General features: G+C 37.4%; 3 protein-coding genes across 3 annotated transcripts in view; all 3 read right to left on the reverse strand.

The window, feature by feature from the left end:
* The window catches only part of LOC134671517 (dopamine D2-like receptor), a 307,997-nt gene that overhangs the window by 42,709 nt on the left and 238,195 nt on the right, over positions 1-27,093 (reverse strand). The gene's annotated exons all lie outside the window — the stretch shown is intronic.
* Positions 6,920-27,093, reverse strand: part of LOC134671470 (uncharacterized) — a 30,004-nt gene continuing 9,830 nt past the window's right edge. Inside the window, exons 2-9 of the mRNA XM_063529333.1 lie at positions 22,753-23,021; positions 22,297-22,486; positions 22,068-22,209; positions 21,629-21,807; positions 19,838-20,054; positions 19,271-19,630; positions 18,828-19,034; positions 6,920-7,132 (exon numbers count right to left, since the gene is read on the reverse strand). Coding sequence (XP_063385403.1) covers positions 6,933-7,132; positions 18,828-19,034; positions 19,271-19,630; positions 19,838-20,054; positions 21,629-21,807; positions 22,068-22,209; positions 22,297-22,486; positions 22,753-23,021 — 1,764 coding nt within the window. The 3' untranslated portion in view covers positions 6,920-6,932. The remainder of the gene's footprint in view (positions 7,133-18,827; positions 19,035-19,270; positions 19,631-19,837; positions 20,055-21,628; positions 21,808-22,067; positions 22,210-22,296; positions 22,487-22,752; positions 23,022-27,093) is intronic.
* LOC134671472 (uncharacterized) lies at positions 10,902-13,243 on the reverse strand. Its single transcript, XM_063529334.1, has one exon. It carries the CDS (start codon positions 12,125-12,127, stop codon positions 10,958-10,960), a length of 1,170 nt encoding a protein of 389 aa, XP_063385404.1. The 5' UTR covers positions 12,128-13,243; the 3' UTR covers positions 10,902-10,957.

The following is a 27,093-nucleotide window of genomic DNA, read 5'->3' on the forward strand; positions in this document are numbered from 1 at the left end:
TAACGTATATGTGACTAATGATAGCGTGACATGTTGTGAGGTTTTGAAAAATCATATTTATACTCGATGACTTAAGGTGTATTTTAAAGAAAAGGTGGTTAAACCACATTCTACCACTTATCTAGATATGTCATTGACAGTTAAATTAATCCATAGTTTGAGCTTTTGAAAAATCAATTCTAAACAAGTTTACTTAAAGCGTATTTTAATGAATAGTTGGCTAAATGACATGCCACACACACCACTTATGCACATGTGGCATTGATAGTTAAAAGTTATTGGATGGTTTAAGATTTTGAAATATAGATTCTAATCAAGTTTATATAAGGTTTTTTTTAAAGTGAATCTTTTATTCCATCGCCTCAAATTTAACCGTCTTTATCATGTCGCAAAATCTACTTTATTTCTAGTACTTAGAGTTCATAGTCTTTGAAAAAAGCTAATACATTATCGGACTAAAGTAGACTCGGCTACAATACTTAATTCACGATTGCTGTTATTTGCTTGTAATGTCATACAAAATTTTAAGGACAGTAGTCGACCTTATTAACCTAAAATACGGTGATCTGTCAAAATCAAATAAATAATTCTGCCGTGCATATTAAGAGCAGTAACTCATTTTGAAATCTCTTTCAATTGTAGAACATATTGTACAAGTACAAAGTATCCAATTGAATGACACTTCAAAATGAGTTAGAGTCGGACCAAGAAAAGTCTGCAGCGGATTTGATAGCCCACGCAGTGCAAGTGTTATTTATACGTCATAATCATAATTTCATAGAAGTTTGACGTTTAAAATAACACTTGCACTGCGTGAGCTATCAAATCCGCTGCAGACTTTTCTTGGTCTGACTCTACTGCTCTTATTATAAGCACGACCGAATTGTACAATCACCCACACTGTTAACTGCACATCGGTGGACTTTATGCCTTTTGAAATAAGGTCTACCGATGTACCTACAGTTAGGAATGTTGAAGTTTAGTAAAAGAAATCGTTTAATTTTAAAACTTAACCTATTCGCTGGGTGCGATATGACAGCGGACTTTGAAATGTCACATGGCTGGCTGTCAACGAAGAGAACAAATAATTTCAATGAGATATTGTAATTTACATATATTCTATTCGAACAGGTAAATCTAACATTTCCCCTCTAAAATGGCATAAATGGCACAATCAATAAATTTCAGGTAGTACACTCACACGGACTTCCTCATGGCAGACATTACGAGAAGTAAAGAAATAAAAATCGAATAACGCATTTCATATGAGTAGGTACCTAACTAATATCTGGGAGACCGAGCTATGCTCGGAAAACATATTAAAACCTAGCTAGATCAATTTTTCGCCCCCGAAAACCCCCATATAACAAATTTCGTCGAAATCGTTAGAGCCGTTTCCGAGATCCCCGAAATATATATACTTACATACATCTTACATATAAATAAATAAATATCCAAGAATTGCTCGTTTAAAGGTATTAGATATGACTGTAGTGTCGTTAATAATGCAGACTTTTCGTGTTTTTCCAAAAGGATAATAATAAGTTTTGGCTTAACATGTGCAAGATGTACCTAAAATAAATCAAATATGAAGATCATAAGAGCCACACCATTGAAGCTCGTGTACCTAATTCGTCAAACTTCAGTGACAAAAGTCCTTGAATGTAAGCTGTTTTTTCTGTTTTTTCAATCTTTGACGTAGTACATACATAATGTTATGATCCATTAATGTAATAGAAAGTAAAGAAATAATTTATTTTTTACAGATTGATTCTAGTCGTTATGTTACGAGTGGAAAATGTGATTGTGTGTACGTTAGCAGTAAACATATCGCGGCTCTGATATACTACATCTACTACTAAGAAAACTACCCAAAAACCAGTAAAGAGCAGCAATTGGGCAGACCTAGTGCCAGACAGTTCGCCAAAGAAAATAACTCAAAAGGGAAATACCTACTTTGAAGAAATGTATGCACCTGCAAAGAAAATTAGGTGTAATCCTTTGCCGTTACATGTTGGAATTGAAGGGAGAGTCAGCATTAAAGTTAATAATGGAAGCTGGTCCTGGTGCTTTATTTATTATTATTACTTTAAATGCACAGATACGTAGGTAAACCTCGCTAGTAAAAAGTGACAGTTGGTCTGCCGAAAGTTTCTTTTTGGGCCACGGTGCGCGTTGTGATCGATTCGTGGTTCTCCGACCCAGCGAATAATATGTACAGTCATCAGCAATAGTATCTTACACAACTAGGGCCGCAAAAATATATGACGCGCTCTTATTGCGCTCCAAATAAGAACGTGTCACATATTTTTGCGGCCGTAGTTGTGTAAGATACTATTGCTGATGACTGTACCTCTTCTAGTAATAAGTAAAACTAAATGACTTAACAAATACAATATTACCCCCCACTCTGATTATACCCCGGACGTAATGTGCCAAAAATACTGGCGGCATTACCTCGCTAAATGGCCAGTGATATTTGTTGGACAAGGAATGAACCAGAGCGAGGGTCACAGCCCCTTTCCCGTAAGCGTCACCTTATACTAGCCCTATATGTTGCGGCAGAAGCAAATATCGTCAGTCATCTTTGCCAGATGATAATTTAGATGCTATTATAAATAAAAAAAAGGTCAGCCGGTTGTATATGTATAGCGGTGGAAAGACCGTCAGTTACTTGCATAAACATGTAAATATACGGGCCTACCATTTCATGCCTTAAAGGGGTGGAATTTTGTATGGGGACTTAACAACAACTGCACAACAAACATTGTCAATAGGAACTGTCCCGCCCGCGCGGTGCAGGACCGGCGCTGGTGCAGAATTTAGTCGAAATTTGGTATGGAGATAGTTTGAGTCCCGGGGAAGGACAAAGGGTAGTTTTCATTCGCCGGACAACCTTATGGTTGGCATGGTGGATGGAGGACGGGGTAGTGGACATCCACCAACCCGCTGGGTGGACACTGTAAAAAAGGCCTGCCAGGGATCTACACAGGCGCCTATTATTAGGAAAGCGGAAAATCGTGCAGAATGGAGAGCCTTGGTGCACAAAATAACGACCTCATGTGGTCGCGACCCTCAGTCATGAGGAATCGAGGAAGAAGAAGTTTTCATTCAAGAAATCACCCTTTAAGGGGGTGAAAAGGGGGGTTGAAGTTTGTATGGGGAATCAACAAAACCCAGGTTGAATAAAATATTTAATAGCTACGTACCTAAATTAATAATTCCACGCTGACGAAGTCGCGGGCAAAAGCTAGTATTATAAAGGCGAAAGTGTGTGTGTCTGTCTGTCTGTTACCTCTTCACGCTTAAGCCGCTGAATCGATTTAGTAAATTTGGTATAGAGATAGTTTGAGTCCCGGGGAAGGATATATATTAGGATAGTTTTTATGTCGGAAATTATCAAAGGAAGGAAGGAAAAAATCAAAGGGGGGTGGAATTGAAAGAGTTAATGAATTATCTAATAATTGAAGTAAGCAATGCGCGAATTAAATAACTGCTATTAGCATTATCCAGGCGCTACGCTATACCTACTTTAGCTGCTGTCACTAATTCCACGCAGACGAAGTCGCGGGCAATAGCTAGTATTATTATAAATGCGAAAGTGTGTCTGTCTGTCTGTCTGTCTGTTATATCTTCACGCTTAAACCTTATGAGTGAAGTGCAAACAATTTGTACATAGTTAAGCACCTGTAATTAGTCCAAAGTTAATTGATTCCATTGTGTTACCACAGTTAAGCCATTTCTAATTAAGTTAGATGCATGAAAGTGTGTTAGCGAATGCTATAGACTTATATGTGTACAATTTAAGTACAATAAAATACAAACAATACAATTTACATAGTTCATTTTCGTAACACAAATTAATCAATTAAGTTAAGACTAATCACAGCTTCTTAACTGCGCTTATCGTGACCCAGTGAGCACTACGATAAATTAATCAAAGGCTAGCCGTCAAAAATCGACTATATGTCTAATTATCCAACAATCGTAGCCATTTACCGTGTATTGTTGTCTAAGTGGACAAAACGGTATGAATGTTATAAAAATGTATAAATCTAGACAAGTGGCATTTATATCATTTAACTTATCCACTTATCCACTATGTTTCAGTTGGAAATGTAGACAAATGACATATTATCCAACGACCATGTTATGCAGTTAATCATTTAACGACTATCGCTGTCAAAAGTGGAAAAGACGACAAATCAATAAAAACTGGATAAAATGTCAGTTTTATCATCATTTATACAGCCATATCATTTATCCAGTCGACCATCATAGCCTTACTGAACACGTGCTCGAGTGTTTAATTATTACCAGCTTCGTTAATTATTACCAGCTTCGTTAATTATTACCGGGCTCGTTAATAATGCGTCGTCAACGGGTTAACCTCGTTATTTATTAATTATGGGACTAAGTGGGACACGGGGGACTTATGAGAATATTTATTATATTATACGACGACATATAAATAAGGGTGTTGTAATTACCTACTGATAAGTGTAATTGTAAAATAATCATATGACAATACACATACCGTGGACATCTTAATAAATCACAGCACTCGTTAAATACGGAGATATGTCTACAGTTAAATAATATATCATTAATAATATTAAGAAATCATAGGTATATAACAATCGTAATACAATATAGCGACTTAAGCCCCCGCTATTTTTAAACTTGCACTAGTTCCGACAAGTGACTAAATGCGAAGGCTGAAGGCCGAGCTCCACGTAGGGCCGAAGACCCGAAGCGTCCTGAATGTAAGTATTTAAATACAGAACAGTACACACACAAAGTGTCTAAATGCGAAGGCCGAAGGCCGGGCTCCGCGTAGCCACTCGGCATATTTTAAAACTAAGTCACACTGATTTGCTAACATCCGATAACAAGAATTTAAACAAATCCTACATACGAGTAAAAAAGCTTTCAGAAAATATCACGCTGAATACAAATTAGACCTATTTATTGGTGTACGTTCACAAAAACCAAAAGATATTCTCTTAAAATGCGGATATCGCGCAAATCCGCAATAAATAAAATCGCAATCGCAGGTGCGATCGCTGTCGCTAAAGCCGTGTCTAGGCCGAGTAACTGATGTATTGAGATTACGTTAGAATCGTGTTAGAAATAGCTTTCTGATTTTGTATTTTTATATCTGTACCTATACCTAGTATACCTATCCTAAAAACCTCTTGTAAGGTATATCAAAGTTATTATCAATGACATAACGAGTCACTCGCATTAAATACTTACGCTTAAAGTTAAATTTTACTCTTTACTCCATAACAGACGGCCCGATTCCAACTTTAAGATACGTCAGTTAATAGATCTAGAAAAGATATGGATTAGATATGTCAGTGTCAAACAGGTGTCAAAATGGACGTTTCTTCAAACATATACGTCACTTTTGACACTGACATATCTAATCCATATCGTTTCAATATCTAGTATTTGACGTATCTTATTGTTCGAATACGGCTGAGACTCTCGATTAGGTTTGTCTTTGATACAAGGAGGAACGGAAGCACATCGCGCCATGTGATACGGCAGCATGTTTTGGAGTAGAACTAATAGATGTTCGCAAATTTAGAACATTGACTCTGTTACTTTTACGTCTTAAGTAATTGGTGAAATATAAAAATATTATTAGGCTAAAATTTTTGCGAACTTCGATGTTCGCGATAGCTCCTCTGTTGAGGATCCAAGAATCGAGTAAACACGTTATTTTTATCATTTCATCGGGTCAATTTATATATTAAAAGAAAAGCTATGGGACCAGCCCGGAAATCATGAACATAATTTGGGCTCATCGGCATCACATCTACGAATATATATATAACGGCCAAATTATTTTCGCTATTTCGGGGTACGGGATAAGCGTTGCAGAATGACCTATAGAAATTGGCTAAAGGGTTGAAAAAACACCCATTGTATAAGAATCCTTGACACTATTCCAAGCAGATGCAGGTACGACGTGTAGCGCGAGATACCGATCTCCATCTGCATCCCATTACGATAAAACGGTTTCGGTTTCGGTTTCACGGATGCTCCAGATAACCACAGACCACTTTTCTACTAGACCGAGCATGAGAAAACTCGTGGTCACGCCGTGGTTTTGGCACGGCTTCTGTACGTTTAGTACCTAGACTAGATTCCCAATACGAATAAGAGCAGCTACTTTTTATGAAACGTCATCATGATTTATTGTTATTAAGTTAATGTATTGAACGTCTCGATTAATTAATTCACTTCTTTTATAATAATAATGAGTGTCGGTTGCAAAAATATTATGATTTTGATGTATATATATTTATTCTAATAATATGAAATTACATTATAAATTATGATAGACTAATCTACATGAACCTTGTGACTTTTATTTCAATGCATTATGGTCAAATGTACGAACTCGCAATAAACATTAATCAATATGTAAACAGGCCCTAATGTGAAGGTCAGCCACACTTATCTTATCCGGCAGCCGGCTTATACTTATCCGGTATTCCCACTTTATTTTAAAACTATACCGTTTTAAAGTTAAACTTAGCTACAAGTACAGAGAGTGCAACGTCCATGTTAAAACTCGTAAACGCTTCGTAGTGCGGAGTCTAGCAAGTAGTCTGTGCAGGCAGCACTCGCTTGAAAATGGGGGAATAAACTTTACATTGCTAAACAATCTTGTTACTTGAAAACCATTTTATTTGCCATCAAGAAGACTAGAATCAGATTGAGATAATTTAAAATGATGCAACAAAAATAACATTTCTAGCTATATTATACGTTATGTTACATTAATGTTACTAATATGAATTACAATTTTATGTTACAAATATTAATACATACTTACACTACATTATTCTAAAATAGCAATTAAAATCATAATAATTACGAGTATGATTACATTTTGAAAAGTATTGACTGCTAGATCAAAAGCTATGACTAGTAACATCATCTCTAGCCAGCCTGGCAGTCAGCGGCAGGCCTTGGCGAAGAGGTGGGCGGCCTCGTAGCCTCGGCTCGTATTTCCCTCTCTTGTGGCTGAGCGGGCTGGGCGAGCGGGAGCGGTCCGGCTGTTTCCTCTTAGATGAAGATGAGCTGCATGATGAGATGGATTTGTGAGGAGTCTCTGTGGAGAAAGAGAAGGTATGAAGTCTAAGGTAGCCGTTTTCACTAATGATACTGCAATCACACCACACAATGCAATCATGCATATGTCGGCGGCCGATCGTAAGATCAGGCATATCGTGAAATTCCTAGGCATATCGTGAAACGTGAAAATCTTTGACTGGTTCCGTGAGTCGAGGGAGCCCCGCGTAGCGGGGCTCCTATATCTGGGCAGTTTGCCCTTCGGGCATCTGAAGCAACCTAACGAACCTATCTTACCTATATATTGGTTTAATGTGACTATCCTCAAACCAATACACAGGAACATTACGATCTGCCTGATTTTACGATCGGCCGCCGACACATACATGGTAAATCTGCAAGCACAACACAATGCAATAACGTTTATTGGATCAAATCAAAACAGCTGATGTAAAACTAGGTTAATAGTTAATTTGGTATGATATCTCTGCGAGCTAACGTCGCTGGGTAATGGGGATAAAAAAGATAACCAAAGTATGCAGCAGGTAGAGGTAGGCATGCACAGTGCACAAACACATTAACAAAATGCTTCCCTCTGTTTTATTGAGTTTTTTGATTCTATAGAAACCTTTTGTTGGCTACAACTAGCTTTTACTTGGCAAAGGAAAATATCGTGAGGGAACCTGCATACTGCATAGTTACCTCTTCGGAGGGATTGAAAGGTGTATTGTGTAGTCCCTCACCCGCATGGGCCAGCGTGGAGACTATAGGCCACAGACAAAACATCCTCAAGACTTAGCATAGTCGTGCTACCCCCTCAGCCACGCATACGGTAATTTTACTCCATGTTCGAGTCGAAAGTGTCTTTGTGTGATGTCCGTGTCTTTAAAGGGACCAATCACGGCACGGGACTTCGCTCACCTCGTCCCGCGAACCCTCGCATTTTTGGCATTATCGGTTGCATGAAATCATTGCTCTAAACTCGGTCTAGAGGATTCCTAGCCCAAGCCCTCTAGCAGCTCTCTCCAGCAGTGGGCCGTATAAGTATACACTCTATAATTATTTTAGGGTGCGTTGTTTTCTTCAGTATCCAGAGAATACCGGATACCGAGGAAAACAAAATTATTTTGCAATCTCCCTGATTAGAATCCGCTAAAGAAAGACAAGATGAAAACAAAATTCAGAAGCAGCGGCGGAAGTGACAACAGACAAAAATAGCACCTCCTTTCGCCTCATTTCAATGGCTTCCTAAGGTAAAGTTTATACTTATTCATGGCTTTTATTTACTTTCTTGACATTTGACTTTCTGACTTTCTTTCTGTGTGTATTGTGCGTCCCAATTCGACTTTTAGATTTGATTCTTCCGATTTTTTTATGTACTACTAAGAATGTTCATGTCAAGTTTCACTTCGATTGTATGGGAGCGGCTAGATTCGTGTGACTCTTAGGTACCTGAGCGAAATGTACAGTCTCCGTCAGATACATAAATATCGAAATAGAATCATGCCAGTTAAAGTACATGCTCAGTACCTAATGTTAAACTGAAATCAATTCGTAAAAGTTTGAATGTCAGTCACTTTTAGGGCCACCCCACATCTAGCGTCCCTCGAGCGTCGGCGTCTGGTCAGCGCCACTCAGCGCTATGGAAAATGACGTCGCTGCGCAGTTGCGTCGACGTTGCGTCGGCAGCGGCCATAGAGTTGTAGACGCCGACGCTCGAAAGACGCCAGATGTGTGGTGGCCCATAAATAGCTATTCAGATTTTTAAAGTAGGTATCTTCCATATTATCGACTGGCAAATATACAACTTCCGATAAGTAAAGAATAGGTTTGTAGTTGTTGTTTAGGTTTATACAGGTAGGTATTTCAACTAATGCTTTATACGTTTTCAAGAAATACATCATCATAAATAATAATAAATAAGTATTAGCCATTAGGGACCAAAAAGCTTTTTGCTATCGCATGAACTATAATAAAAGCTATTGGAAAATCTTATTTTGAATTTAAAAAGCCAATCCTAGACGACCAAATGGTTTATCGAAATGCGATTTAATATTAGATGGCCATCGTATGTCCACAAATTTAAAAAGTCGAGTCAGCGTCTTGTAAAATCAGAAAGTGCCCCGTCATAGTTAAGTAGGTTCAGGCTGTTAAGATGGGGCTTTAGCACAATAGTAGTTTTTATAAATATTAAAATGTTACACTTTTTAATCAAGACCTATTTGAAAAGGACAGGCTCCAACCAAAATTGTTATTAAAATGTGTAAGTTGGCTCGATAAAAAGGAGAAAGGAAAATAATATCTACATTTAATTTATTTTAATTGTGTATCGTTACCCTGCATACTCGTAGGTAAGTATATACTCGTACCATAGCAGTATAAAATAGCTAGTAATACTCGTATTGACGAGCAAGATTTTAAATAGAAAGTTATTTTCAGAATAATTCAGATAAAGGATAAAAACCCCCGCGATAGCCACGTCTTCCCGTAGCAAGTTTCATTCGAATATTTTATTTTATTCAATTTTTCTAGCGTTAGACCCCTTCTTAAAACGATAGAATTTCTTCAACTGTCGTGCCTACAGTAAAATCGTGATAGGTATATTTGTACTCGCAATGTGAAAATGCGGACGAATCGACGTATTTTGTAGTTTATTGAACTCAATTTGGGAACCTTTTTTCCATTGATATGCAAAATACCTTTACCTGAACGTTTAAATTTCATGAAAAGCTTACTGTTACGTAACGTAATATTTGCGTGTCGCAAAATAGGGATATACATATAACCGTATTTTTATTTAGGTATAAGTGGTACACCTAATAAATAATAATTTGTAATAACTCGAGTTGTGGCAGCCTAGGAGGTTTTCTTCCACAGTTATTTTTTTTTAGTTTTTATTATTAATAAACTGCCGCAGTCAAAATATTAAATAAGTATTTTCAAATATATTACAATAATAATAACTCAGCCTAAGTACGTTCCACTGCTGGGAACAAGCCTCTTGCTTCGGCTATAGTCCAAACGCTAGCCCAATGCGGATTGGGGACTTCACATACACCTTTGAATTTCTTCCCAGATGTATGCAGGTTTCCTCGCGATGTTTTCCTTCACCGACAAGCTAGTGGTAAATATCAAATGATATTTTGTACATAAGTTCCGAAAAACTCATTGGTACGAGCCAGGATTTGAACCCCGCGACCTCCGGATTGAAACTCGGTCGTCATATCCACTCGGCCACCACCGCTTTAAATAAAGCTTCCTTTTACTTAGGTTACTGAAACTTTTCTGTGTACCGCTCTATACGTAGGCACGTAGCTTTCATTCCACATCCAGTCATGCTTAAACATGAAAGCACTCTTAAACTTAAAGCCAGCTCGGCCATCAGGGAGCATCTATCATCTGGCCCTCGCCGCCGTCTTGCTAATGGAATTGCAATCTTTAGGGGAGACCGAGCTGAGTTGAAACAGAGATAAGTTGAAACAACATAAATTTTGAGACATCTATTTATATCAAGCTGAAAAACGATGTGTAGGCACCACCGCCGTCCGCGAAAGCCTAAATATGTTTGCCTCGAGACGATTAAGTATCAGATACTAGGGTGTCCCTTATATGGGCAAAAAATATTTTTTTTATTTTTTTGGTACGCATACCCCTCAATATTATTAGAAATGCTAAAAAAAACAGACCTGCAAAATTACAATACTCTGTGATAACGGTAACCCGTGCCGACTTGGCTTCAAAGTTCGAAGTATTTTTTAGTAGGCAAAAATATACTAAGAATTCAAACTTGCTACGAAATGACTAAACGAAATAGGGAAATAAGTAAAAATAAACATCATAATCATGAAATTAAATGTTATTATAATTATTTGGGATACATTTTTCGCAGAGTAGCTTTTTTACAATCAGGATAAAGCTTTCTGTGCTCTTGAACACAACGTAATAGGAACTGTTTCTGCTCTTCGTCCGCCGTTATTAATCCGTGAAAGTCTTGCATCAGCTTAACTGCCCTTTCTGCTGTATCATTAACTGCTCGAAGAGTCGAAATTTTAGATTTAGCATTCAAGTAAGCATCATTTTGGCTCCACATTAAAACAGGAACACTCAAGAAGCTTGTGTCAATTTTCAAGCGTGTAAACAAATGTTTGCTCTTTGTAGACACGAAATCATCCAAACATTTAGTAAATAAAGTGTTTGCGATTTCTTGTTTAGATGGAACATATCTCTTTTCCAGATGGCACGGCTTCTCGTTATCATACTCTAGTTTAGAAATCATCCGTATTTTCACTTCATCGTCTAGTTCATCATCGAAAATTGCTAAAATGGCAACCTCATCCGTCAAATACCACAAGTGTTTGCAGAACTTATCTAAAGCTGCTTTCGAGATCACTTTGTCAATCGCTTCATACCTCTTCAATGTTTTTAGAAAACACAAGTCCTGATTAGGAGCCTTCACAGCCATATTGCACTGAAGCCATGGTTTGACATATGAAGTCGCTATAAATAGAGAAACATCTTGCAATGCTCGCTTGTCCTTTGCACTAATTTTTATTTGGTCTTTTAGAAAAAACATTTTTATAGCGTAAATCGCTCTTGCCATCCACCGAGCTTGGTGCATCGCACCAGGTGGCTTAATTTTTAATTTGTTTTCGCTATCGCCACCCAAATATATTACCGACAGTTCAATGAGTTCGCGATAGTCATCTCGCACAGTATTTTTCTTTAACTCTTTCCAATAAAATCCAAGGAGTTCACTGCGGACTGCATCGTTGACGTGTTTTTTCACAAAATCTGGACAGGTTTCAAAGACACTTGGATTAACATTTTTCCAGTTATCTTTAAACTTTTTAAAAAGTGGAATATCAGGGCTACGGGTGACTTGTGGTATTTTAGCTTCAAATATACTTTTCAGAACGAGTTCGTAGACATGGTGGCGACAGGCAAACAGTAATAGCTCTCTTTCCATTTTTTGTTCTAGTATTGAACACGCACCATTGTAGCGACCAGTATTTGAAGCCGTGGTATCGCAGCACATAATCTGTATTTTGTCATTAAGATCCCAATTTTGAAGGGCTTGTAAAACGGCTTGAGCTTGTTCTTTTCCTGATGAACTGTCTATCTTGGGCACAGCAAGAAGTTGTTCTTTGTCTTCGTACGTGATCACGATCGGCAGTCGTTCCTCTTTTGAACTTCGTACATCTGTGGCAGGTAGTAATTTGCCATCCCAGTGAATAGTAGCAATTTCAGGAACATTGTTTTGGAAATCAGTTTTTATTCCCTCAGCCCTAATTTTTCGTGTCTGCGTTCGAATTCGTTGTATCGAAGATTTATTTACGGGGTAGTCATCGATATTTAGGTCCAATGCTTCAATTGTAGCCTGAATGACGTAAACGGAATCTCTTGTGCTTAGTTGACATCTATCTAAGGCTGCTACTAACTTAGGTGAAATAAAGTCCTTTCGGCCCCTTTTAACAACGGTGACTTGGGGAGTAACAGGTAATGTCAATACGGGTTCATCTAGAGAACGATCGGATAAACCATGAATGGAAGACGTAGGGCTGTGAACCAGCGAATAATCATATGGCGGCGAAGGTTCTGCGATAGATGTGTTTTTTAATCTTCTTTTCTCTTCGTCTATTTTCCGTTGCCGGGATGCCGGGCTCGCTCTTCCTTTTCTGCCAATTTTTGGTCAATTCCTGCTAGACTACCCTGACGCCCCGGTTCTCTCTGTTGCTGTAAAAATACTCTATCTTCTTCAATCTTTATCATTTGCAGAGCGTCAGCATGTGCGATATCAAATAAATTGTCCAACTTGTCTTTAAAATCGTGCTCCCGGCGTTTATGAATGTCATTGCTTTTCTTACAATTTTTTTGTAAATCACGCCAAACTTGGTAAAGGTCTACAAGCTTTTTAACACAGTTAGGTACTGACCGTGTAGGTATTCTAGCCTTATCCCAAAAAATAATACACTCACGAATAGCAAGATTAGCACTTTCGTTTACTTTTAAATTCACTTCGCAAATATTATAAAAAAAGACCGCTAGTACTTGCCTATTTGACGGCAATTTCGCTCCTGTTATCTGATGTTTTATGTTACCCACTAGGTAAATGTCCTTTTTTGAACTTCGTAGTTCAATATCCATTTTAAAAAACAAACAAAAACCTCCCAGATACAACGAAATGTAAAACTACACTAAGTGATTACGCAGTATGTTCCGATCGCTCAAAGCAACTTGTACGGGCAAGTTTCAGCTTCAAGTCGGCACGGGTTCCCGTTCATAGATCAAGCTCATTTTTATTTTAGGAGTATTTTAGAATATATGGAACAAATTTAGGGGGTATGCGTAAAAAAAAAATTTGGTCGAAAAATAAGGGACACCCTATCAGATACCTAATGAAAAATTACTTTGTGACTATATTTATAGTAAAAAAATTAATGAGCATCCTAATTTTTCGGTTATTACGAGTACGGCGGTGGAACAGAAGCCCTTCAGAAAAAACCACGACTTTCGGTCATTGCAGGCATTTGAATGTTACAAGGACCGAAAGGGCTGTGCCCAGGGCCCTGCCGCGGTCCTTCGTTGGCACAAAGCCAGCCCATGAATTTCACCGCCTGGCGCGCTGCCAACGCATTATCGCCTCTATCGACGCTAGCTTTTTACGACTGTTTATTGACAAGCGCTCACGTTAAATGGGGATTTTTAAATTGAATTCGACGCTGAATATGCATGGCTGGTTGGCTGGCCGGACATAAAGGGGCGATGGTGGGCTGATCAGTCGACAGTGAGGTAATACGCGTTTCGTGTTTCTATTTTTTTTCGTTCACGATATTTTCTCACTTTTAATTTGGTAAAGTTTTAATTTGGTGATGTTTTATTTATTTCTAATAATAAATTGAGTTTCAAATTATTTGTGAAAGTTTTAAGTAATATTTTTTTAGGCGTTATGATTTTACGGCAGGTAGTAAAGTAAGTTCAATACTTCAAGTTTCAAAATATGTACTTTCTAAATTTTCAAAAGCCGTGATAACTTGAAATAGTCTACAAGAAGTACTGGATATTTAAAATATTAAAATTGATTTCTCCAAATATTTTATATTTGAATAACAATGAAAATTAAATTAAATATCTTTATTTTGCATAAAATTTTGTACAAAAGATACACTTAGCTATAACTTAGGTATCTTTATGAGTAAGTCTCGTAATTGTATCTTACTGGTTTAATTTTACGTAATTAATGCAAGCCAGTTGCACTACTACTAGTTTTATTAGGGTCAAGCATCTTTAAAATGTAATTCTCTAAAAATAGTCCAACCATCCTAGGCGAGAGTTGAGCAACAACAGTCGCTAATTCCTAACAAGCCATCAACTATTCAGCAACTAACGTTGAGTGAGCCGGCAATAAATCACTTCTTGACAACTAATCCACTGCTATTTACTAACTTGGACTGATATTAAAGGAAATGTGAGCGATGCCGGAGAATTGTGATTACCAGTTAACGTAATATCCTTGTCTTGCCGAAGCATATATATATTTTTAATGGGTTTTGCCCAAGATGTTATGTGGTCTATAAGTGTATGAGGCTTTAAATGTGTAATTGCTTTAAATTTCTTCCGCGTGCATAATGAAATTCCAAATACACGTCCAGAACAACAACAGTCGGTAATTCCTAACAAGTAGCATCAAGTATTCAGCAAGTAATCTCGAGTGAGCCGGGAATAGCGACCGGCTTTTCAACAACTATTCCACTGCTATTTTACCGACGGAAAATGATATTGATATAAGAGGATAACGATAGCAGACCAGTTAACATATTATCGTATATATCTTTCAGAAGCATATTTTAAAGAGCACTTTTATTTTATTTGTCCAAGATATTATGTGGTCGATAAGTGCCTTAGGCTTTCAAAAGACCACTTTAACATAGTCAAACTCCAAATAGACGTTGAAATTGTATTCCACTGCAACTTTACCGATTTCGACGATTCACAAAATAAACGATTGCAATGGTTCACTAGTTTCAGTTTTAAGTAATATTGGTTTCATTCATTCGTGGATTACTTTCGGAGTTAGTGGAACACTTGAAGTTATAATTCATTCCATTATATAAATACCTTGTTTCTGTTTTAAAAGAGAATTGGTGGTCTCGAGGGTAAGGACTTGCCAGACGGCCTGATTTGAAATTTAAGATATTATGTACGTAAATTTTTTTCTCATTTGAGAAACACACTTGGCTGTTGTTTTTGCATAATTTTTGCATAATACATAGATGCGCCACTTTTCAATAAGAAAGTTGATATTTAGGCAAACGTCAAAGTTCAGGATCCATCAGTCCAATAGTAAATGTAACATAAAAAATAATAATATTATGATCAAAATGTAAAAAAAACGTGAGTTAAAGGTGAAACTTCGGCAAAAACGGTCAACCAAAGTAAGGGCCTAAAGTATTAACAAGAAGTCCTTAAAAGTACTCGATGATCGATCCCTAACGATCCCTGAGTCCCTAACAGGAGACACAAGTTAAGTAATAAGCAAAAATATTTTTGAAAAGGAAAACTTTTTTAAGGGATTGTCCGGTAGGAAATGTCAAGGTCAAGTAGTAGGTATTTCGGCTTTGAACAGGAAGTTAATAACTTTAAACGCAGGGAGTTAACTTTGGCGACTTTTAAAACAACTGTAAACTTTTTTTTTGTAATTTTTGATTAAGAATGTTTTGAATTTAGGAGTCAAGTGATTCGATTAGCTTTAAAGGTGATGCCATTGAGAGCACGATTTTTTTTCTTTCTTCCCCTTAATTTAATAGATGAAAAGCAGTAAATATAGCACGCAATAAGTAAATTTACTAAATTTAAAAATAAAAGAAGTCGGGGTAAAAGAAAAAATATTAGACCTTCTTTAGTAACAACATATATTTTCGCATCCTTACAAAACTAAAACTAGTTTCGTCCATTTTTTTTCTCCCCGGCACTTCGCATTCGCAAATGATTTGAATTTGAAAACTAAAATCTGCCGTTGGACACTCTTTACTATCGCTAAAGCTACAAGTACGTATGTGCCCTAGATGCATAGCTTATGCAGCAGGTAGGTAGCAACGTTTTTTCATAATTCGTCAAAAATCGCCCCTCGCCTTGAAGGCCAATTCGAACGTACACTGACATCAGAATGATGCATGCGAAATGCACAATAACTGAATGACATCGTTGATAATGTAAGTTTGGATGGTCCTGTTGGACTCATCGCACGGTTAGCGGCATCTAAAGTGTAAAAAAACTCAAAACTTTTAATGTTTTTCACTGGCAATTAAATATCATAATTGAATCATATTGTTTTGTACAAAGCTTTGAAAAGGTTAAGTAGAAGCGTAAAAACAAGTAAGTTAAAAGAGAAGAAATTAATTTGAGTAAGAAGTTGTAAATTCTTTGAATTTTATTAAAATACCAGAGTACTTAATGAATATAAATTCATGAATACCGTTTTTCTCTAACAACAGTTAGAAAGATAATAATTAATATCGTGCGTTCAAGTTTACATAAGTAAATTGACGATCACATACTCATAATAAGTACCTATACAAATGTTACACTTCCCATACTTGGTATTAGTTTGTAATTAGTTTAACGAGTTATCGCGATCCTTGCTTAAAGTTTGCTTACATAATATATTTAGACTATTACCTAATCTATTTCTGAATCAGATTGGCGAGATATTTTTGACGACACCAGCCAGACAACTAGTTTATTCATTTTAGTGCTATGCAATAGTTATTTATTTCTCAAGGGGGCAAGGTTGTTGTGTAATCTAATATTGATACTTGAGCAAGCGAAATATTTTAAAATTGAACTATGAACGTGACAAGTGCGGAGTGGCTCCAAAAGTGGACGTTTGATCCGATGCGAAGATTCCACAAGTCTGCATTAGGAAACAGTTCAAAATTAGCATCTACTTTGTGTAAATTTCTTTTTTGAATACCTATGCTTACATTACATGCATAAATTAATTAAATAGAAACCGGAGCTCTGATTGATAACATGAATTATAATCAAATGACCGGTGTAACTACCGCATCTAATCGCCATGTCTAACAACACCCGATAATGGCGATGGTAATGAACCTCTATTTGACACGCGTATCAATCAATGTTGGTCGCATGTCACGCAAACTGAACCCGGCATACTAAACACGAAGGAAATGAAAACGCATCGTAGTGTATGTAAATTGCTTAATTATAATATGTTTTTATTAGGTACTTGTACTAAAATTACAGTTCGATTAGTCATTGCTTTTTTTAACGAGAAGATGACACGCCAGAACGCCATTGAATGAAATTTACACTAGGGGTACTGAAGGTAAGCAATTACCGTCGCCCATTGACACCTCCAACACCAGAGGATTTACAAGTACGTTCTTTTAAGATGGGAGTACGCTCTATCCTTGAATGTTTGAAGATCGCATCGCTTCGGAAATGCCGCGGGCGACAGATCATTCCACAATTATTTAGCTATGCGAGGCGGGAATGGTCGTTTTTTAAAATGATAGCGTAACTTCATTTGTACAGTCGACGTCAAAGAGAAATTTACAGCCAAAGTAACAAAAAAATGTTTACACGACCTAAATGCTATGACAATAAAGTCGTGTAAATAATTTTTTGTAACGTTAGTCGTAAAGATCTCTTTGACGTCGACTGTACATCGGCCGCTGTAAAGCTATAAACAAAAAATAACACCAGTGGTAATGAATGTGGTGAGTCTCGATTCGACACCATATGCGACATATCAATCACAATCGCGTATCACGTCGCTATGCTCGTAGCGAGCCGCTCGACTCGACGTCATCGGACTTGGACGGGCTTTACATTCTACACAGCAAAGTGAAAAATAGAAAGTCTCGTATACCAGACGAGACTGGAAAACGAAGGATAAGATGGAAAAGAAATAACGCTGAATTATCCAACGTGGTAAATGTAATAAACTGTAAAGAAAAAAGTGACTTTGGTTTTTTCTACCCTGTATAAGTGTATAACCCACATTCAGACAACCTGTATATTTGACGTGCTAATTAGGCATGCTAAAATATTATGACCGTATTACTTAAGTCGTAACTATATTGTATTCCAATTAATTTACTAAGGTTTTATCATTTATTTCATTTTATGACATTCCATAAAGTATTCTTAATGTTCCATTTCCGGGCAAGACGTCGTAAAATTGTGTAATACACCACGGGTGGTAATAAATAAATCTTTGTGTTATCGCGTATTTTATATCGCTTAACCCTTCAAGTGGCAGCCATATTTTTAAAAGGCGCCGGAACACCCGATTCCGGTTAAGTAAAAAATAACCTCGAGCGGCGGAAGAACAAAATCCGGTGCAAAAGATTCACGCATCAGACATATTTAAGTACTTTTATATAATATATTTTCTGTTAATCACAAACGTTGGAAAGACTCGGGATATATGTATTTATATTTATTAATTATATAATTACATAGTTCAATCGAAGACAATGATGTGACGTTCTTAATTCAACCCAGCCACAGATGATGCGGCAAGGTAACAAAACCAAACACCCGACCCCTAAACAGCTATTTTTCAATCTCTTGCTTACTAGTAATGATATGAGTACCTACAGGTTTCCTGCTGATTCCTTGTCTCCACTCCTCTTGCACCCTTATAGGCATCATATTGACCTACATCTACCCAGCCACCGATATATTTAATACAAACAGTAACAAACCAAATTCCCCGCCTTCCCCCCAAAAGGCGTTCTTCACCGCTTTGGCGACAGTAGCCCAAAGATTCTCCTTCTCCTGGTCCTTCGCTGTCCCTTCTGCTTCCACCGCTCGCTGCATGGTTTTCTTCTTGGTGATGGTGAATTTGAACTGGATCTCAGTTTCTTCCTCTGTGTGTTTTAGGACGTTGGAGATGCAGGTTTGAAGTGATCCTAGAAAGACAGTTGTGAAGTCATTATATTTACGATGCAAGTCCCAAACAGTTCGAATGTGTGTTAATATAAGTTTTTTTGTTCAATATTTCAGTATGTATGTAAGTAGTTTTGCGCACTATAATTTTGACACAGATGAATAAATTTATCATCTGTCCCCATTGACCACGAACGCTGTAAAGGGTTTGAAACGTCGGGATGTAAGTAAATTCACTTGTTTTGCAATGACAAAATACCTGCAATATTAGTAGAAAGCGCCGTAATAGCTGTATCAATCCCACCAGGTGTCGCCACACAAGACTTGAAAGACGCGTCCCTATTATCCTCAACTGAACTGTTTTTCAGCTCAAGCGGACTGTCCTTAAAGTCAATAGCCCTCGGCACGTTGTCAGTTTCCTGGCGGTTGTTGAGCGGTGTGCGCGCCATGGTGTCCGGGGTTCGAGTGGTGTTAGGGGTCCGATCCGTGGGGGTTTGGGAGGTGTGGGGACTGAAGGCGTTCTGTTCGAAGCGATTGATGAGAGCTTGGAAGCGGGGGTTGACGTTGAAGCGGGCTTTCGTTGGGCCGGGGGTGAGCATGCGTTTCGGTTTGCGAAACACTGGAAAAATAATTGACATTAAATCAATTAACTTTATGCTTTTAGAAATTGAACGAAAGCATAAGTAGCTATTTAGATGATTTTGATGACTGATGGAACCGCAACGTTTCTTGCATAAGCAAAGTCATCATTCTCTTGCCCTTGTCCCATTCACTTGGGGTCGGCGCAGCATAAGCAAAGTATTTTTTTTTAATTTACGGTACAAACCTCTCTTAAGCCGCGGCTCAGGCTGGAACACAGTGTCATCGGCAAATTTGACTCTCTTGGTCCTAGTATCTTGCTCTGCACTCTCCGCGCTGCCGACGCGCCGGCTTGATATAATGCTCTTCAGTTTAGGCTTGCTACCGGACTGCTCCGTATGTTCGGTGTTCTCTTCGGTTGGCTCAGTTGGTTCAGGTCCTGTCTGCTCTGTTGGTTCCTCTGTCTACAACGAATTAAAGTTAATCTGTTATTAAACTTACACTGAAAGAAATGTTTGCATAACAATAACAAAATATTTTTCTATTCGCCGTCCGGCCGGAAAGCGTCAACTTTCTGCCCACTAAGCCAAACTAAGTTGCTGCTTTCCGGCTCTGTCGAGCAAAAAATAATTATACACTACCTACTCGGCCAGTAAAGAAAGCCTCAGTTAACATGCATGATAATTTCCTTTAACATATCAGAGATTGAATAGAGTTGCACCTAGCTTACTTCGCACAGACTTTGCAATCTTTGCATTGACATAGTGTGGAAGTGCCACAGTAAACATCACATTTACATAGTAGGTAATTTGACTTTTATGGTGGCACTTCGAAGGAAGTTTGAACTTAGATAGTTTGTATATATCTTTAAGTGAAACGACAAGACACACAAAAATAGGCTCATAATTATTGTCTTCAGAACATCGATTTTGTGACTGGTGGATTGTGGCTGGTTAACGACTAAACTCAAATCTTGCCCCTAAGCCACACTTACCTGTATTTACTTAACTTTATACTGTAGCAACAGTAAGCAAGACGCTAACTATGGTAAGCGGTACAAAATCGTAAGTGTTGCTAAAGTATTCAGTGCTTATGGTTTTATAGATACTTAAATATTTGCCATTTTCTTAACTACCCCGCTTTCAAAGTTACTCCAGTTCATCTTACTATTTATTCTCTTATCTTACGATGAGCGTCATTGTCCTACAGCCATTGTCAAGCGTCCGCGCGCAAAACGCGATTCCAATCCAATCTGATTGAAACCAACTTTTACACAATTGTCCACTTTTCCGACGAAAAGGATGAATCACAGATTTGAAATTGATTCACGATTGTTCGTGAAGCTGAGATGGATTTATGAAATCACGGAGAATGTGATATTTGCCATTGGATTTTTAGTGGTCGTAGCACCCTGCAATACAGCACAACAATGCTTTCTGAACAGGTATGTAACCTTTATGCAGTTTAACAAGTGTGACTTGTCTTATGCAGCAGTAAAGGCGAGAAACGCTTTGTTATACAAACTAATGTGCAAATGAGGTTGTCACTGTAAATTACCTAGATTGTAAAACACTTGCAGCGAGAGCGAGCCGGAGGTAAAAGCGGCAGTGCAATCTGAGATGTTATTTATCTCTGCCTTCGTACCGGTAAAATGCAAGAAGCGTGTTGCGGATTCATTATAAAAGAATTATGTTTACCGGACTAAGTTCTCGTTAAGATAAAGTTAACGTGTGCGACAAAAATATACAACTTGATGTAAAAAGAGGACATTTTTAAGAGGCACGGTCTCCATGTTTTAGGGGAGACCGAGGTGAGTTAAAACAGAGGTAAGTTGAAACAACGTATTTTTGGGACATCCTACCACGTCTCGCTGGTCCCTCGATGTACGTCCTTAATACCGCTAAATTCACATTGTTTCAACTTACCCCTGTTTTAACTCACCTCGGTCTCCCTACCTGTCTGTGTGGAGAACAACCGAACGCTCATCAAGTGAAGATCACGGATTGTGACGGAAAAATTGGTGTCACTAACATCTTACCCTGTTATCAGGCTGTGGACTGTCAGCCTGCTCAATCTCTGACAAAGGTGAATCAGTTTGCGTGGAAAACATGGCCCATCCTCCAGGTACAGAATGAGTTGGGGTGCTCGTGGTCACGGCCAGTGCAGCGGCAGCGAGGGATTGTGGACGGGAATTTGGTGTCGTCATCTCTTCTTCGACTAAAAATATATGAATGAATGCATGAATGAAATTAATATATCAGGATTAAAAATCTGGCTTGTAGCTCGTACATAGGTGTTGCATGTCAGCAGTTACCCATTAGATGCTTCTTGTGAGTACATATTATTATGCAGGTTACGCACATAATCTACAATCATCATAATTTTTCAGACTAATTGAGTATTATTATCAGTAAACAAAGGTGGGCTGTGCCTACGCTTGTTCGTTACTTTCGTTTTAAAACAAAATCAGCACTAACCAGTCCCACTGTCAAGGTCCGGCGATCCCCGGCCATCCTCGTCTATCGCTTGTTGCCGTGCTAACAGAAGTTTCTTCACGTGGGGCGTAGCGCTTCGTTTCAGGCGGGGCGTCTTCGGCGCTGCCGTTCCGGTGAACGATACCTTTCAATCATTGAATATAAAAATAACGTGAGTCACAGGTTTCCTCATAATTTGGCTAAGTAGCAAGTAGTAAGTATAATTATTTACCTTAGGGCTCGCGTCTCCATCTTCCGGCTCCGTATCACTGGGTTCATAATCAACTAAATACTTCCTCCTAACTATAGGAGTAATAACAGCTGTCTTATTATTCTTCTCCACTTCTTCTCCATTCTTATCTTCAATTATCTTCTCGTAGAGCGAATCAAAGCGCTCATCTGCTACCCTCAAACTCGATTTACTATAAATGAAAAATGTTTATGTCTGTTACAAAATAAATTAGAGAACAAAATTTCTAACTAAATGTTCTTATATTTAGAGATTTTGAGCTTATTGATACGACTAGAAGATCATTCACTCTGATTGGTGCATACGGAATGAAGTGAAAGTCGTGTGAGAGATGCGCGCCAATCGCCAAGAGGAACGTCGAGATCGTATCAAAACCAATTCAAAACCCTAAAAAGTTGTTAAATCTGAATCAGGATCTATTGGGTGCCTATATATTACCTGTGATCAACCAATTCTGAAAGGCTTGTGCATTTGTCTATGTCAGCCATCTCATCCATGGTGGTAAACACCTTTTCGCACTTAGAGCAATGCAGGGGTAGATGCTCCTGTAAGTGGATGAGGAAAGCCGGGCAAAGTAGCTCCGGTTGGCAGAGGAAGGGATTTTCGCGGCAGATAGGACAGTCGTAGGGGAGATCGTGGGCGGTTCGCTCGTGTCGACGGCGGCAGTCGGCGCAGCAGAACACGAGTTGGCAGACTATACAGGTCACCTAGAACATACTTAGGGTTTTTGGACAAAGCTTGGCAGTTGCGTTATTCAGGGACAAGAGTAACGCGAGTCACCGTTATTCATTAAAATGTTCCTTTCATTGAAATTAAGTATCATATTGTACCAATGGTTCCCTTGATGTACTTAATAATTTATCTCCAAGTAAGTTAATTTTTATCACTAGACATATACAGGGCGTCCCACGGCGATGCCACATGGAGGGAAAGTACCTTAAATATCATAGATAGCATATTTTGCTGAAAGAAGACTTCATTTTATTTTTAAAACTTAGTTAAATTGCATTCATACTTTTTTAATTTTTTTTGAAAAAAAATGTATGGAAAAAAATTATCGCGTCATTGGAGGAAAAGTACCTCAATTATTGTAAATGAACATCTTACTGAAAGAAGACATTATTTCGATTTAAAAAAACAAGTTGAATTGCATTTTAAATAATTTCATGGTTAAACCGGGAATCGAACCCGCTACACGAGAAAAAGAAATACCTTGTAGCTTTGTCATACCCATGGAAAGGCTTCAATGTGAGAATTATTTTTTTGGTACAAGGTATTTTTTTTACTCGTGTAGCGGGTTCGATTCCCGGTTTAACCATGAAATTATTTAAAATGCAATTCAACTTGTTTTTTAAAAAATTTTATCATCATAATTACCTCGAATTTTAATTCACAAATAATTACTTGTTTTTTTAAATCGAAATAATGTCTTCTTTCAGTAAGATGTTCATTTACAATAATTAAGGTACTTTTCCTCCAATGACGCGATAATTTTTTTCCATACATTTTTTTTCAAAAAAAATTAAAAAAGTATGAATGCAACTTTACTAAGTTTTAAAAATAAAATGAAGTCTTCTTTCAGCAAAATATGCTATCTATGATATTTAAGGTACTTTCCCTCCATGTGGCATCGCCGTGGGACGCCCTGTATATAAGTATGTCTATAGGTATTGTGGATGCGTAATAAATATATATAAACTAGACGGGCCCGCAGCTCCGCTCGCGTAAATGAAATAAAGAGTTCGTCTTATGTTTAGTTAAATACCGACATTATTATGTATTCAACCCTGCCATGGTTTCAAAAACATCATCAACATCAACATTTATTCAGCAAATAGGCCACAAGGGCACTTTTACACGTCAACATTGAATTTACATAAAAGCAAAAATAATAACATCAACAATTTTATAAAATAAAACTAACAATTCAATCTAACGTATTACAATTACTAAGAGATGTATATGGTCTCTTAATGTCGAATTACATACAAAATACAGATAAAAAAACACACACAAAAAAAATCTATAATATTTAGAGGTGTAAATGTCTCTAGGTGTCAGAACTATAAGATTATATAGTTTATCAAGTTATCCTTAGAGATGTATAAGGTCTCCAAGAGTCAATATCCTGTATAATTAATACATTCATTAAAAGAAAAGAAACATACGAGAACAGAATGAGGCGTCTCACTGTAATTAATTAATAAAAGTTACTAAGTATAATAGCTCGTGTTAGCTTAACAGACCAGTCTCCACAAACAGCACCCGTTCACGAGTATGACGCGTATCTCAGCCATCGCCTCCCTCAACCTTCATTCGGGAAAGTGGCGACCCGATCAACAACGCCACCGTAAGCAAAGACTTTTAAGCGAGCATGACATGTTCAAGCTACCGGCCTATATTAATATTAAAATAGTAATAACATGTAGCTGTAAGACACGGCATTTTGTGCTCATATGTTACATAAAAAGACAGTAATATAGCTTCACATAATTACTAGCCTAAGTTGACTTAGAGATGTAAAGGTCTCTAAGTGTCAGAAACATTAAAAATATAGGTAAGTATGTACAATCAAAAATAAAAATCAAATAAATAAATATGTACTTAGAGATGTATAAGGTCTCCAAGTGTCCAAAACTAAAATTAAATTAAACAATATAATCAAGCGAGAACATCATTGTCTCATGTGTCAATTCTACTGTGTCAACACTAGCATATTTAATTCATAATGTAAAAAAAAAACAATATTTATTTAATTCTTATTATACTAATGAAATCAAGCTACCGGCTTAAAAGCATCTCTATCGTTTATAAAATCATTTACAGTGTAGTACGCCTTACGTAACAAGGAGTGCTTAATGTGCGACTTAAATTTATGAAGTGGTAAATCCACTACATCAGTGGGGACTTTGTTATAAAAACGTGTACAGTTCCCGACGAAAGACGTACTAACCTTACGGAGGCGGTGGGCGGGCACAGCAAGTTTATGTTTGTTTCTAGTGTTATAGTTATGGATATCACTGTTAACCTTGAATTCGTGGATGTTTTTCCGAACATACATAATATTCTCTAGTATGTATTGAGATGCAACGGTAAGAATGTTAACTTCTTTGAATTTCTCTCTTAGGGATACTCGAGCGCCCAGTCCATAGATGGAACGTACAGCTCGTTTTTGCAGCACAAATATTGTCTGAATATCTGCCGCTTTTCCCCACAACAGAATTCTTCGTTTAAAACTGTAATAGGGATTTCTTATTTGTAGCCGTTATTTGGATAACTCAATTCGCAAATTTGTCAAAAAATTATGTGATTTGATAAAAGGCAAGATTGTATGTTGCAAAAACGTTCATTAGACTAATTTTCGCCTTAAGACGAATATGGACGACCACCGCCCTTAAATCGCCTTTTCATACAAATAGGTAGTCTAGTCCTCTCGGTCTTGCGAAGGCTCTCGCCAGTCGCCAAGGCCGAGCTTGAGCAACTACGTCGTTTCAGCGGTACCTAGGACGTCCACTCGGGCGTCTCCCATTTTGTTGTCCCAAGTACCTGCGCTCTCTTCACGGCACGATCCTCTCCCATTCTCTCTAAGTGTCCGAGCCACCACTGAATTTAGCCGCTTTTGTCTCTCAATATATCGCCACTATATCGGACCAGATCCTTATTTCTATGGCAACAAAATTATATTACGATATTTGGCTGACTGCTGACTGTATATTTGCTTATTTTTATCAGGTCGCTCAATAATATCTGAACATGCACTTTAATCTACCTACATAACTTACTATCAACTTTGTATTTTTGGCCCATCTCAGCATTCTTAGCCCGTTCCCCGGACGAATGGCAATGTTTGCCGAAGCCGTGAAAGTCAATCTGAATAATATAATTTAAAAATAAATTTAAAACAACAAAATACAAATTGATAACAATAATATAGTAATTACTTTGATTGATAAGAATGATAAGTCATATATGACATAAATCACTCGTATGGGCTCTATAGACTAAGGTTGAAGTTGACAGCACTTTTTATTTTACTTCGTATAAAAAAACTCAGAAATACCTGTATACCAACATGACAAACATAATTTAAGTTACTTTAACTTACGGATAATTTGGTCTAGGCTGTAGCACCGCCAAACGAAAACAACCGAGAGTTGCCGAAAATGGGCGAATATCGTAAAATCAAGATTGTTATGAAAATTTCTTTTACTTATTGTAAATTACATACGCATAGAAAGCGATAGTTTTTATATTCTAGTTTTATTCCCATATGTAGATAATAGATTTAAACAGTTTTTTCTTATCATACGTGCGTTGTATTCGAGATACGTGTCAAAAACTTTTTTAGAAATTTGTAAGGCGCCATCTCTCTTCTTCGCTCGTTTTTTATCCCGTTCTGGTTTTTCAATTTTATATATATGACAGTGACCTGTAAAATTTGCTTTTATCAATATAGATCTGTATTCTGTATTGTGTCTACTTAAATCCGCGTTTTTTTTAAATACCCACTGAAAACGTAATTTGCGTAACTTTTTCGTGGATTGACCTATATATAAGATAAGGGGGTAGGACGAACATAGTTTATTTTGTTTGGAACAAAGTGTTTGTTTTGCTCCGGTGATAATCTTAACCCACCTTATCTTAACATATTGTTAAATTAAAATCAACCTCCTTGGAGGAAGTTTGCAACAAGATAGCAACGCTATTAGAAACTCCAACAAATTCACAGGGATTCTAAAACTATTTGCTGTCATATATTTACAGTAAATACCCTTAATA

This window comes from Cydia fagiglandana, chromosome 15 (assembly GCF_963556715.1).
Source record: "Cydia fagiglandana chromosome 15, ilCydFagi1.1, whole genome shotgun sequence".
Lineage (NCBI taxonomy): Eukaryota > Metazoa > Arthropoda > Insecta > Lepidoptera > Tortricidae > Cydia > Cydia fagiglandana.

Excerpts from the sequence above, each read along its gene's own strand:
- LOC134671472 (XM_063529334.1), bottom strand. The coding sequence starts at position 12,127 with ATGTGCTGCGATACCACGGCTTCAAATACTGGTCGCTACAATGGTGCG.